Source organism: Accipiter gentilis, chromosome 25 (assembly GCF_929443795.1).
Source record: "Accipiter gentilis chromosome 25, bAccGen1.1, whole genome shotgun sequence".
Lineage (NCBI taxonomy): Eukaryota > Metazoa > Chordata > Aves > Accipitriformes > Accipitridae > Astur > Astur gentilis.
Window position 1 is genome coordinate 18,112,945 of NC_064904.1, and position 14,074 is coordinate 18,127,018.

General features: G+C 46.2%; 1 protein-coding gene across 3 annotated transcripts in view; it reads left to right on the forward strand.

Annotated features, from left to right (window-relative positions):
• The window catches only part of SLC35F4 (solute carrier family 35 member F4), a 127,301-nt gene extending 118,942 nt beyond the window's left edge, over positions 1–8,359 (forward strand). For all 3 annotated transcript variants that reach the window (XM_049828441.1, XM_049828442.1, XM_049828443.1), the window contains 4 exons: positions 3,622–3,747; positions 4,967–5,159; positions 6,859–6,948; positions 7,953–8,359. In XM_049828441.1, the coding sequence (XP_049684398.1) occupies positions 3,622–3,747; positions 4,967–5,159; positions 6,859–6,948; positions 7,953–8,194 (651 nt within the window). In that variant the 3' untranslated portion in view covers positions 8,195–8,359. The remainder of the gene's footprint in view (positions 1–3,621; positions 3,748–4,966; positions 5,160–6,858; positions 6,949–7,952) is intronic.
• The last annotated feature ends 5,715 nt before the right edge of the window (positions 8,360–14,074 follow it).

Here is a 14,074-nt window from a genome sequence, read left to right on the forward strand (position 1 = left end):
AGCCTTGTTTAACGAGCTGTCAACTGCAACAACCAGCTTTGCTTCACTTTGACCTTGCTGCTGCTTGTCAGCTTACAGAATCCTGCGGGATGCGCTCTCAGGTTTCTGAAGCAAACACATGACAATTGTTAGGCAGAGGTCAACTGTCCTAATGCAGTGGTGTAGAACTTGCGGGAAGAGCTTTGACCATGAAACTTAAATAATGTTCTTGTTGTTTTCTAGTGTCAGGTCTTATTTATCTGATGTCTCATGAGATGCTTATGATATGTGTCCATCATTTTAGTTGTTTCAGGAAAAAAAAAGTGTTTGGCTTTCTGAATATTTGATTAAATTAGGAAAGTGGCTCTCTGAGTTTGGTGTAGTCGGACTGGGAAGATGTTTTTCCCAACAGGAAGAATCTCCTAATGGGGATGATGGGTCTACTCATTTTCAATAATACAAGGAAAGGACTCGCTTGCTGGGTGCAATTGCTGGGAGCAATGAGTGCGCTAAGAGTTAAATCTCAATCCTTTCCCTTGGAAGGAGGGGATAACTACATTGGACTCTTCTGTTTTGTCTTGTGGGAGACCTTGCTTGAAACATTACAGCTGAAATATTCCAGCTGACAGCTGAAATGCTACATCTGAATTTATGTGCAAGGCAAGATGTATAATGCTGCCTGAGATGAAACCAGCCAGGCAGTGTAGCAGGGCAAGGGGGGCTTCTGGAAACTGATAGGAGGGGCCATGCTGATGTCTGAGAGGTCCTGGGTGTAATTTGGCATTGCTGCAAAGCTGGACTTTTGTGGTATTTATATCTTAGGATAAGCTGTAAGGTGAACAGCAGTGTTACACAATTATGTTGCTAACGAACTACTCACTAAACTAAAGGTAGGAGGGAGAAGCTCTGTAGGGACCATTCCCTCTGAACAGGGCTGGAACACATTCTTCTAAGAGAATTTAACTTTCTTTTGCTCACAGGTATAGATGGAAGGTAAGGGATCAAAATAAACATTGCTGCATCTTGTGTGATGGTATGTGCATCCTGTGCCAGATGTGCCCTGACTTTTCAGCAGGGTGAACAGCAGAGGGTGATGTCTTCCAGCACCCCAACTCACTTAAGGAGTGAAGGCCAGATTCTCATTTTGGCAGTGGAAAATGCAATGTGCTCCCCTGTCCTCCTCAGCAGCCTGCTGGCAAAAGCCCTAAGTCCAGAGAAGGCACTCTTGGATCCACGTTCCTCCTCTGGATGAAGGGACTCAAGCCCTCCTCCTGGGATGACCTGACTGCTGGGATGTGTTATTCTGGGAAGGAGGGGAGGGAAGCCATCTGGTCCCCTCTTGCTAAAGCCCTTCCAGATCTCATGAAACCACTGCATTACACCTGAAAGACTGTGAGTACACGTGTGACTCCAGCCCTTGTCATTAAGTTGGGGGACCTGGATTTCAAGTGCCATTTCATGGTGAATTTGGAGGTATCAGTGGTATCTTCAGGTTTAGGTGACAGCTGGGCAGCTTTGTTGAACTGGATCTTGGAGCGTGGATGTTTTAAACAGAAGTAAGTGTGGGATTTTTGTGCTTATTGCCTCAGCCTGGCTTACGTCTGCTTAGTATGAGTATCAGTGGGTTTTCTGAGCCTCTTGGTAAAACTATGTGAGATCTGAAAGTCAGGCTTTTTCTGCAGAAGGGCACATGATTTGGTCAAGATGCCTTTAAAGTCTGTGGTGTGAAGCACATGAAGCTTAGGTTTGTCTAGCAGTAAATATTTCTTAAATGAAGTTTAATAACATTTTCCAGGAAGCAAGTGTCCATCTCACATTGGTGTTGGCTCAGGAGTTGTACCTGCAGGAGCAAGAAGGTAAAAAGCCCTGCCTGGCTCAGCAGCTGATTTTGGGAGCCAGTTGACGTGGCAGTGATGGTAGAGGTTAGCGCTGTTGAGGTGAACCACATTAGTTTCTTCCTTTGTATGAAGGGAGAGAGCCTGCCTTGCCCATCCACTGGGGAGTTATGTGATTCAGTGGATACCTGGGAATAGAAAACAGGGTCTGAACCTTCATTGTTGCTGGTGATTCTGTAACAGCCAGCTTTGGGTATCGGCATTTGCGCATCTTTTGCTCTACACCCAGCTCTAATACACAAACAACCTTTTTTAGAATGATAAGATGTTTTAACGTCATACTGATATTTTTTTTCTTCAATTTCTGTTAAAAACCCTATCTTTCAGAAATGGAGCTGTGACTTTCCACAGGTCTGAGGAAACACTTTTTCCTTTACAGTCCATGGCAGCTAGGTATTTAGTGTCTTTGAAATTCAGACTCTGTATTTACCTGCTGAGGGCAATTAGGTAGAGGGGGAATTTTTCAAAGAATAATACATGTCGAGATCCTTACTGCTTCCTTAAGGTCCTTGGAGTCAAGACCCAGAATTTCAAATACAGTGTAGTTAATTATTTCTGTTATTCTTCTTTGAAGATCCTGAAAAGCTCTGTCTGGATTTTTCAAATGAGGCCAAAAACCTAAGCACAAAGGTAAAGGCTTCATAAAGAAATTTGGTTATGTCTGTCCAAGTGTCGTGGTTTAACTCCAGCCAGCAACTAAGTACCACGCCAGCTGCTCACTCACTTCCCCCATCCAGTGGGATGGGGGAGGAACTCGGGAAAAAAAGGTAAAACTTCTGGGTTGAGATAAGAACGATTTAATAGAGCAGAAAAGAAGAAATTATAATGATAATGATAACACTAATAAAATGACAACAGTAGTAATAAAAGGATTGGAATGTACAAATGATGCACAGGGCAATAGCTCACCACCCGCCGACCGACACCCCGCCAGTCCCCGAGCAGCGATTCTCTGCCCCCCCCCTTCCCAGTTCCTAAACTAGATGGGACGTCACATGGTATGGCCAGTTTGGGTCAGGTGCCTTGGTTGTGTCCTGTGCCAACTTCTTGTGCCCTGGCTGGCCATGAGAAGCTGAAAAATCCTTGACTATAGTCTAAACAATACTGAGCAACAACTGAAAACATCAGTGTTATCAACATTCTTCGCATGCTGAACTCAAAACATAGCACTGTACCAGCTACTAGGAAGACAGTTAGCTCTATCCCAGCTGAAACCAGGACACCAAGAAAGCTGGCAGGGCTGTTAGGAAATACCGTGCACAGCCAAAGCAGCCTGGAAGAGCTCCCAGTGGTACACTGGTATTCTACAATAGAGGGGTCATTTTCCTGTAGTGATGTCCAGGAAGGTCAGCCTTCTAAATATCTGCATTTCAAGTCAAATTGGTGGCATTGCTAAATATTTCTCTTGTTGTATAGTAGAGCATAATACCTTAAAAGTTCTTGATCTTGGAGTCATATCTCCAAAGTGGATGTTTAGCTTATAAAATACTTAATGATGGATGTTCTGTCAGTAGGTCCCAGGAGAATTTGCAATGCTATAGATCCGTATGGCTATCAGTGCATACACTTTCATTATGTTTTACATCTCTCCCAACTGCACATAATTTTCCCTATTTAAGGGAAAGCAAGAAAGCTTCAAGTCAGAGAAAGTAGCTAGTGACACTCATTAAAACCCCACACAGTGATAATCTCTTTCCATGTAATGAAATTGCACTGAGCTTTACATTGCTCTGCTTTGTCTGTGCAGATAGTTGCAGCAATAATGGCAATCACAGGAATCGTAATGATGGCATATGCAGATGGTTTCCAGGGCGATTCAATTATTGGGGTAGCATATGCTGTTGGATCAGCCTCTACATCAGCATTGTATAAGGTAGGTCATAACTGTTTATTAGTATTCTTATATTCTTTAACATTGGATGTACAAAGCGAATCACTATAAAAATAAATGTTTTATTTTATTCATCCCTCCTGTATCATTCATATTGTGACCAGGCAATGTCATGATGTCAGGAAATCTACTGTGAGGGTAATTAGTTGTTAGCTGCCAAATATTCAGAATGACTTTGCTTCATGTTCCTTTAATGAAATCTCTGTTACTATGCTGCAAGGAGTTTAGGATCATGTTTTAATCATTTCCTGCCACTGCAGTTTATCGACACTATTTCGAAGGGGCTTGCCATATGCAGCAGGGAGGAGAGCCTGAATGCGGATAGTGCTGCTTTCTCTGAGCGAGGATGGACGGCTCATCCCTGGTCTGCACTGCAGCTTTCTTGTGTATTCCGCACTCGTGCTGGGCTCGGAGCCTGTGTGTGTGTGCACCCGGTGCAGGCAATGCGTTAGAGACGTGCAGGGCTTTGCCGCCTACTTGAAAGTAGGGGCTGCCCTTGAAGGTGAGGGATGAAGAGGGCAGGGATGTGTCTGAGTTGTTAGAAAGAGGTTGGGCTAAACGTGGTTGTATTTATTGTTAGCTCAGGGAGGGTGAAGTGTGTGTAAAGAGGAGCAGAAGTTTGGAGTTAGTTGTAGTGGGATAAGAAGTTGCCTCCCAGCTTTAGACTTCGCTTGTCTCACTAATAAATTTGTTGTGACCATTCACAAGTCACTCAAAGTGTATGAATTTAGGCTCATGTAGGACAAATCCTCCATGAGGCTTGTGCTGCCTGGGAATCCGAAGCGAGTCCCTCCAGGCTAGGCGTTCCTCTCACAGCAGGTTCATGCTGTGGAAATCACTGGAGTCCCCTCACAAATCCTAACAGTGCCAAACACAGCCCAAGTCCTGTAACTTCATTGCATGAATGGTGCTGTCCTTGGGTTCTTAGTTACACTCTCCGTGGCATTTTTACAGACTCAACCGTCCTCACGGTAATAACATGGCATCCCCCTCTGCGCTAAAACACAGGAAACGACAGAAATCGGACCAAAGCTCTCCTTGCAAAACTCTTCTATAGGAAAAGGCCAGGTTGTGGCATGCTGTCCTGGTCAGGGCTGTCCTGTGCCCGGCTCTCCCAAAGGGATTGGAAACTGTGCAGCAGGACTTCGCTTCCCATGACAGGCATGAAGTCTAAACCCCTCCTCTCTCCTCTCTTTTGCAGGTTTTGTTCAAAATGTTTCTTGGAAGTGCAAACTTCGGGGAAGCGGCTCATTTTGTTTCTACCCTGGGCTTCTTCAATTTAATTTTCATCTCTGTTACCCCGATCATACTGTATTTTACAAAAGTGGAGTACTGGTCCCCCTTCTCTGCTGTGCCGTGGGGTTACCTGTGTGGCGTAGCCGGCCTCTGGTTAGGTATGTGATAAAAAAATTTACTTATTTTTATAGCTCTTCTCCCTCTCCCCCCTGCCACCCCAATACAAAATTAGCGTCAGGCACAAACAATTTCCCCCCACTCCCTTAAGCAGCAGAGCTCTTTCACAGATTAAATCTGATCCCAGTGAAAACAGGTACTCCTTGAGAAATTATTTGTATTTTTCATAAGAAGCCTTAATACTAATATTAATAGCAGAGCATAAACATGAAGCAGTCATACTAATTGTCCACTTTTCACCTTTACATTCCTACTGTAGTTTCATTGGTATTTCTCTGTCTCTGGCACAGCTTGATTGCTATAAATCCAATTTCAAAGGGCTGCATGTACCCAGTCAGTTCCTGGCATGTTCTGGGGGGGGGGGTGTGCACTGACACGGGGACCCACACTGCTGGGGCACCTTCCTGTGGGTGCTGCAGGGCTCTGGGCAGAGCCTGTTAAAGCTGTGTTAGCCTGTAAAGGCTGGTGCTGTTTCATCGCCTGCGGTGTTCACCTCCTCTCCGCCCTTCGACAACGCTCCCTCTTTCAGACCCACAATTGCTATCCTCTAGCCAGGCAGAATATCTGTTGGATTCAGCCCAGGGGTGTTTTAATTTCCAGATATAACATCCTTTCCTTCAGTAAAGTCTCTATTATTTCATAATTGAAGAGGTTTTTGTCTCCACTACAAGTATATTAAATGGAAATAAAGAGAATGGCATTGCTCGGTACGTAGCTCATCCACGCAGCTGTCCTGAGACACGGTCGGGCTGACAGCTGAACTGCTGTAAGCACCTTGAAACTGCTCTAACCAGAATCGCAGCTGGTCTGTGAGCACCTAAGGGACAAAAAGTAGGGATAATTTATCACTCAGCAATCTACCGAAGTGTGTAAGCCTAACCAGGGGGGAATAACCTTGTGGAGCACACAAACTTGCTCCTTTTACGTAGGGGACTCATGGCAGAACTGGGTGGTGGGTGATCAGAGGAGGGGAGCTGGGGTCCTGCCACAGCACCAGCCCCTGGCTGCAGGAGCTGGAAGAGCACCCTAGGAAATCATATGAAAGGGAAGTTTTTGCAGTTTGCTTTTGGTCTGTCAGGGAAATTGGAGCAGGCTGGGAACGGTGTCACATTAAAAAACCCTATAAATTAAAGGTGTTGGAACATTTGTATTTGTCAGCTTTTATTTAGCTTCAGTTAACTTCATCAGCTAGTTGTATTTAGTGTCCTTTAGAGTACGAGTGCCCGCTGCCATCACCTTGGGTGCATGGTCCAGCTAGAGGGGTGTGGAACCTTTCATCAGTGAAATGTCCTACTAAGACAAAGACAACACAGCCTCAGCTAAGAGGGGAAGCTGGGATTACCGGCCTTCCGGTAGGAAGAGAAATGACGGCTTGTGGCAGCAGAACTAGGTTGTTGGAATCTGATTGAAGCTTGGACAAAGCTGTGAAATACAAGTGTGATAACCTTGGTATTACAATTTGTGTAAAGATGTACAACCCTCCTTCTTCCCCCATGGAGAACTTCCCCTCATGTCACACTCAGGTATAAAAAAGTAAAAATCAATCACTTTGTGACAACAACATCATTGTGGTGTGCATACTGAGCATAGATCATACTTGTAGAGTCAAGGTAGAGGAGAAGAGTCTCACTCTAGTGTTTTTCCTAATAATCATGTATTATTTTCTCTGTTTTTCCCTAGCTTTCAATATTCTGGTTAACGTTGGCGTCGTGCTTACATACCCCATTCTGATCTCTATTGGCACAGTGCTCAGCGTCCCTGGAAATGCAGGTACAGGTACCAATGTTGTTGGTGGAAAAATAAGCACAGGGGCATGCAGAGAACAGCAGCAGTTTATTGTCTAAGTAGTCAAAAGCTGTTGTCACATATTTCAAAAGCAGTTCAGTCCCCTTTGGCTTCCACGGATGCTCCTGGTGATGGTGTTTCAGTTGGTGAATGCCTTTTTTTTTGGTCTTGTCTCCTTTCTCTGGGAGTGACGGGATGCATCCATACCACGCAGAGGAGACGGCAGGCTGATCCCCACACAGCAGCCCAAAGCTGCTGGTTGCTGCTGAGACATGGTGGGGTCAGCATGCTGCTGCTGTGGCTCAGCACTCTGCTGGTGACTTGCCATGCAGCAGCAGGGCAAAGTGTATATGCGGAAGTTTACGCTAGAGTCTTATCTTGTTGAATAGCCTGTCTCTGCTCTTCCAGTCTCCTCCTCCACCCTCTTAGCCTCGCCACTCCGGGTATTTGAGCATGTTTTCAAAGCAACATCTATTTTTAGGGGAGTGCAGGTCAGAGCTGCGAAACAGTCAGTACCTGTAAGAGGCTGCTGAAGGGCTCAGATGTGGCTGTTGTTGCTGGTTTTGGACTTCGGAGGCGGGGCTTGGAGGCATTGACTCCAGCTTTCTGACATTCATGCTGCTCTCTCCCTGTCACTGGTCCATACAGCCGAAGGAAACGTTATGCCAATGCAACTTGCTGTAGATAAAGGCTTACCATAAAGTACCTTCCCTCTCAGAGCAGAAATGGAAACCTTGAGGCTTAGACCAGCCCTACAAGGTTTCCTCAGAGCCTACATGAAGGCGGTGAGGAGATGTGACACTTCCAGTACCCCACTCTCAGGTCAAAGCTGTTCTCTGAACTCAGGGAGCTGGTCACTCTAGAGGATTGAGTGACATGGCCAGTATCATGGCCAGAGTGTGACACACAGGTTACGGAGATGTGCCAGGCTGGTCTGATGCTGTAGTTCATCCTGCCACAGTTTTGATGGCGTTGTTTCTTCTTCACAGCTGTGGATCTGTTGAAGCACAAAATGATCTTCAGCGTAGTGAGGTTGGGAGCCACCATCATCATTTGCATTGGGTTTCTGCTGATGTTGCTCCCTGAGGAATGGGATGAAATAACCCTTAGGTTCATCAACAGCTTGAAAGAGAAAAAAAGTGAGGATCACGCTGACGACATCACAGACTCCAGTGTACACACAAGAAGCAGAAGTAGGGCTAATGGGACAGTGTCTATACCACTAGCTTAGGGCTGGTGGACTTTAACTGCACGCAGATGTATATTCTGTGAATATAGCTTAAATTTCCTCACTACTTGTATGCTTAAAAATGACATTTACTCTGAGCTGGGGATGAACTGTAAGATAAGAGAAAGACATCTATAATAAATGTTTACATTTATACGCTTATCAAGGAACGGGTGTAAATAACTACAATAAAATGTTTTGTAATAAAATACATTTAAGCTTGTGGCTTACTGAACTGGTGGCCTTAAAATATGGATCAAGTCTACATCATTTATCTCCTTCTGGTGGCAAAAGTAGAGACATTCTCAAGGATACAGATCTTGGATATTTCCAGCTAAATCTCAAAATTGAACATAGAATCACAGAATGGTTTGAGGTGGAAGGGACCTTAAAGACCATCTAGTTCCACCCCCCCTGAGGGACACCTTCCACTAGCCCAGGTTGCTCCAAGCCCCATCCAACCTGGCCTTGAACACTGCCAGGGATGGGGCATCCACAGCTTCTCTGGGCAACCTGTTACGGTTCCTCAACATGCTCACAGTGAAGAACTTTTTCCTTACCTCTAATCTATATCTACCCTCTTTCAGTTTAAAACTGTCACTGTCACCCCTCATCCTATCACTACACTCCCTGATCTCTGGCTGCTTGGACAATTTCTCTGTATTCCTCCCAGGCTACCTGTCCTTGCTTTCACCCTCTGTAGGCTTTCTTTTTGTGTTTGAGTTTCTCCAGGAGCTCCTTGTTTGACTTGCGTTCAATAAAGTGACCTTTCAGTGAGGTAGTAGTTTTGGAAAGCCATTTCAAACCTTTCCTGGCATTTTAGAGAATTCATCTCTAAAAGAGGCTGATGTTCACATTAATATTAGGAATTATTATCAGAATAAATATTCTGTGACATGCAAAACCTTAATTTTTCATTAAGTTACATTATTGTGAAATCTGTGTTGAAAGCTACTTCGCCTGTAACCTGGCCATGCTACAGCGCTGTTATCCCAGAGACACAGCGAGCAAGCTTGTCTCCTCTCCATTGCGTATCACGCCTGTAGCCAGTGGAAAGCCATGGCTCAGTACTGATGTCCTAACCCACGCGACACCCAGCACGTCAGCGGGGGCAATGGTACGGCTGGATCCGTTGCGGAACGTGGGAGAACAGGGTGTTTACGTGAGCTGTTGCCAATTAAAACAGTTCAAACTAGTTTTGCTAGGATTGTAGATTTGTATGGATTTCTACCTGCCCTTCTCACCCCTAACCGAGTAATTGAGCTGATGTTGATCACACCCTTGACTCCAGCACTGCTGCTACACCCTTAGCTGGCTTCCCACATTGTCCCAGCCTTTGCCAAAGAACCGACCCCACTCATGACACCTGTGGTCTGCTCCAGCCTGTGACCGTGTAGTTGCAAACATCCTATAAACCTGAAACCACCCATAGCTTCACCCCCCCCGAAAGCCACCAGGCTGCAGCACTAGCCCTGCATCCCTCCCAGCGCCACGCTGAGCTGTGCCTCTTTCCGACACCAGCTTCCTAGCAGTGGCACTGGATTTTGGGTGCCTTTAGTAAAGCCCAAAATAGCCTTATTTATCTTTTTTTCTCCCCGAAAAGCTGTGCTCCCAGCTGAAAAACAGGCTTTTCATGTGAGATTGAACACCCTGGATCACCAGTGTCCCCGGGAAATGTCAGTTCCTATTTTCTAGAGCTTTGGGCCAAACAAATATTATTCTTAACCTCCACAGTGGAAAAGCCTTTCAAAAGCCAAAACAAACCAACTTACCCAGTTCCTTCCCTAAGCCTGTCACTGTATAAATTAGGCTGGCTGTGTTCTCTTACAGTGTTCCTAGGATCGACCATGCAAGATTACTTTTATTTGAGAGCACTTGATATGCAGACAAACACTTTTTTTCTTTCTTTTTTTTTTTTTAGGGAAGAATAGAAACAGCTAGAAAGTATCACAGATTTCTGAGCTCTACTGACCTGCCCACTGTTTGTGAGTTTGATTAGCAGCTAGTAGGGGTTTTTTTGATGGTGTTTCTGCCAGGAAAAAATAAAAAGTATTAGAGAAAGGAAGCATTTGTCACTAATAACACCAGTTATATGATAGCAACAACTGATTTGTTATTAAAAATAACAGCAAGAGCACACCCAGCACAAAGCTGCGATTTATATCGGGGCTGATTGCAAGCTCACCTCTCCACGAGCACGTCCTGGCTGGCGAGTCCTACCGAACCCCTCGTACTGCACTGATGCACGGGGGGGCCGTGGGAGCCCCACGGTTTGGGTGGGCTGGAGGGTGGCGGGCAGCCAGCGTGTCCCCATGGACGTTAGGGCTTACTACTGCTGTAAAAAAAGCAATTCATGTAAATAACAAAAGCACCTTTTTATTTGATTCTCTTCTATTTGATGTCTTTTAGCTTCTAACGTTCATGTCTGAACCGTTCCCTGTAACCAGCAAAGCTAACAAAATACTTGTGTATATTAAAAAAAACCACAACCCAAACTTGAGCACTTTCATCACACGGCTGCAGAATTAGGGCTGTAGAAACCAACCCAAACAACCATCCCATTTGCACTAAACCCAGAGCTGTAAGGTTTGGATACACGCACACGATTTTTTAAAATTCTCTTCTATTTGATAAGAGGGGCTCAGCTCCTCATCTGCTGCTTTCAAAAGGAGCTAGACATTAAAAATATTCTAAAAAAGTGAATTATATTGAACAGGAGACACTGATGGGATGATACGGCTGAGAGCAAATAGCATATGGCAGCTTGGGCACCACCCCAAGTCGATTTTGAGGTTGATATATTCATTTACATTACTAGATAGTTTTAGAGATGAGTTTTAGTGAAATTTTAGCTCCTGCCAAACTGAACACATGGGAAAAACAAACAGTTCCTTTTAGTACACATCAATGAGTACATTTTGGCAAGCAGCCTCATGGCAGCATCTTCAGGCCCAGGACTGGATCCTTCAAGGAACCTCATTGAGCATTCAGCAGGGAAAAATCACATGAAAATCCCCGTGTTTGAGTCAGTTTTCCCCTACTTGAGATGTTTCATGGCCAGGGGCACAGCGTGTTCCTGTGCCAGCCTGTCGCTCTCTACGAGCAGCCCCCTGTGCACATCCCATCCCCAGGGACCAGCGATCACCCTTGAATTTCTTACGAGGAGAAAAGACGTGTAAGCTCTGAGCCCAGCAGCCACCTTCCGCTTCACATCAAGCTGAACAGATGTCATCTAACCCAACCCAAGCTTTCTGCTAAGAGCGAGCATCCCCCCACGATGCTCCCTGTACAGCGAACAGCACCAAGGGTTGTACCGGGGCTGCAGAAGGCTTTCTCCTCTCTCTGCCACCGCTTTGCTGCGGGTGGTGGGCAGGAGGGATTTGCTCCCGAATCCTTTCCCCCACCATTAGCTCTGGGCAACATCCACTGCTATAGCCACAAGGCGAGCAGGTACCTAATCCCTCGGTTGCGTTGTACCCATTTCCAGGGGTGCTCATCCCACTCAGCAATTCCTTAAGGCCCCCTCGTTCACCCGCTGCCCGACCTGCAGTTTATCTATCTTCCTTATTAAGCCCAGCCTTTCAGCTAGAGAAAACCCATTAAACCCAAGAAATCAGACAATAAATGGAGGCGATTTTGCATGATGGTGTTGATGATCCATCAGAGGAATGCAGACCAATGATCACACCCATCAAGTGACTGATCAGCTGTGGTTACTTCTGTCACCGTGGGTGTCCCCGACGAGCCCTTCTACCATCTCCAGCAACGGGAGCGTTTCATATCAGTTGCGCCGTCTCGTTTGCACCCCAAGGAAAATGCCAGTTTTGATCTGGCAGCTGCATTATCAGATTCTCCTTCACACCCAGGTCTCTGGCAGAAAACCAAAACGTGCTGTGAATAACCCACCTCAAGCATCGCCGCCTCCGCAGGGCTCAGCGACCAGGCACCGTGGACAACGTTATCTCAGCACCACCGATATCCTCAGCCTTGTCAAGGATAAGATGAACATTCCCTGTTAATACAAGCAACAAGCAGCAGAGGGAGGAACAAGCCATATTTCTTAACTTCACAGATGTGTAATAACAGGACCTATTAGCCGCACCGGTGTGTATCCCAGCCGGTGAAACAGTGCTGGATTATTTTCCTCTCTTTGCTGCTCCGTTTGTTTGCGCTATCGCTAGCTAAATGCGCTGCAAGCATAACGAATGACAAGCCTATTCACATCATTACGGTTCCTTCTGCTTTACTCACCAGAGATTTGCATAAAGTCCAGGCATTATTTTGGCAAAAATCCATGCTGCCCACTTTCCATCTCCTCTTGTGCCCGTGTTTCCTGGGATTCAAGGGCAAAACGTGCATCAGTATCTGCAACACATTGGGTTGTCATGACCCATCTCTTCCATTTGCTCTCTTGGAAGGTAAACACAAAGGGAATAGGAAATGCTTACCCAACCATGCACACTTGCACCAGTAAATCTTGGCATTTGGGGATTTTTTGACCAGGGTTTTGGACGTTATGCTTCCCCTCACCCCGATCTCCGTGACAAACCACGATGCTCTGGCAAGCGGCTGCTTTCCCCGTGGTTTGGCACAAGGTGTGCACTGCGGAAAGCAGCACACGGCACATGCAGCTGTGACAGTAATTTAAAACTCATTTTCAAGGAGAAGTTTCAAGGCAGAGGCAATCTTCTGTTGTGGCTGGACATCAGACGGGTGCCCTGTGCCGAATCCTCCCCGTGGTTCACCTTTGCTCCATGCGTGGATGAGTAATAAACTCTGCTCCTCTGTGGGAAAATGCTCTACCCCAAGTCATGGCACTGCCCTACCCTTGAGCTTTTTCCCCGTTTCTTCCTTACAACAAGGGCATCAGAGCACTTAGGGGTCAATAGTTTCATTTTGACTACAATAAATTTGCTGGAACATCCAATTCTGGCAAGATCAGTATCAATTACAGGTTCCAGCTGAATTTGGTGGAGGGTTTCAGGCAATAAATGAAATGGCAGAAAGGTGCAGAGAGCTTCCAACTCTCCTGGGATGGACCATGTGCTGACCTCAATGGCAATGTATGGGACCAAAGCTCCTTCCAGCCCCACGTTTCTACAGCACAGCGCTTGGGAGTCGAACTGAACCTTAAATACAGGTAAAAGGCTGCATTAAATAACCCCTCAGTTAAAGAAAAAGATAAGCTTCACGTCACCGGGAGGGCAGCAATGAAGCCAGCCTGAAGCTCAGGGATACCTCAACCCATCCTTCCCCCCTTCAAATGCCATCGGCTGGTGTTAAAGGCAGGTTTAAGCGAGAGGGTTAACACGAGGTTACTCGTGCCGTAGCAGGGGCTGTCACCGCTCAGTCTCGAGCTGAGCGGGTCGAAACGATGCTGATAACCACGATCTCCGCTGCTGCCCGTGCACAGCTCGCCCAGCAAACCCCCCAGCAGCCACACAACACCCTGCACAGCCACAGTCCAGGGAGCCCGAGTAAAAGTGTGAAGGGGTAATTTTGGCACAGCAGTTGCAAGTGGTAATATTTGGGAGCCTCTTCTAAGACCATTAGGCCCTTCTGGAACCCAGTTCAACCCCACGCTTGTTCTCGGTTTGCCCCAGCGACCTGCCAGAAGGGCATCTTTTTGCAGCCTGCCTTCCTCCCTCCATCCCAAACCCACAGCTGCTGCTCTTGGCCCTCTTTGCTTTACAAAGTAAAGGCACCCGGGTGAAACACCCAGATACAGCACGACAGGCACTAGCTTTAACATCCACGTGGGTTTTCCACTGCTCCGACTCATCCATCATTGCGTTTAATTCAAAGTTTTCCCAAGCTGCTTAACAGGAATGACCTTGTTCTCAGCAGGGTAGGTGGAAGAGGGGGGGAAAAAAAAAAAAAAAA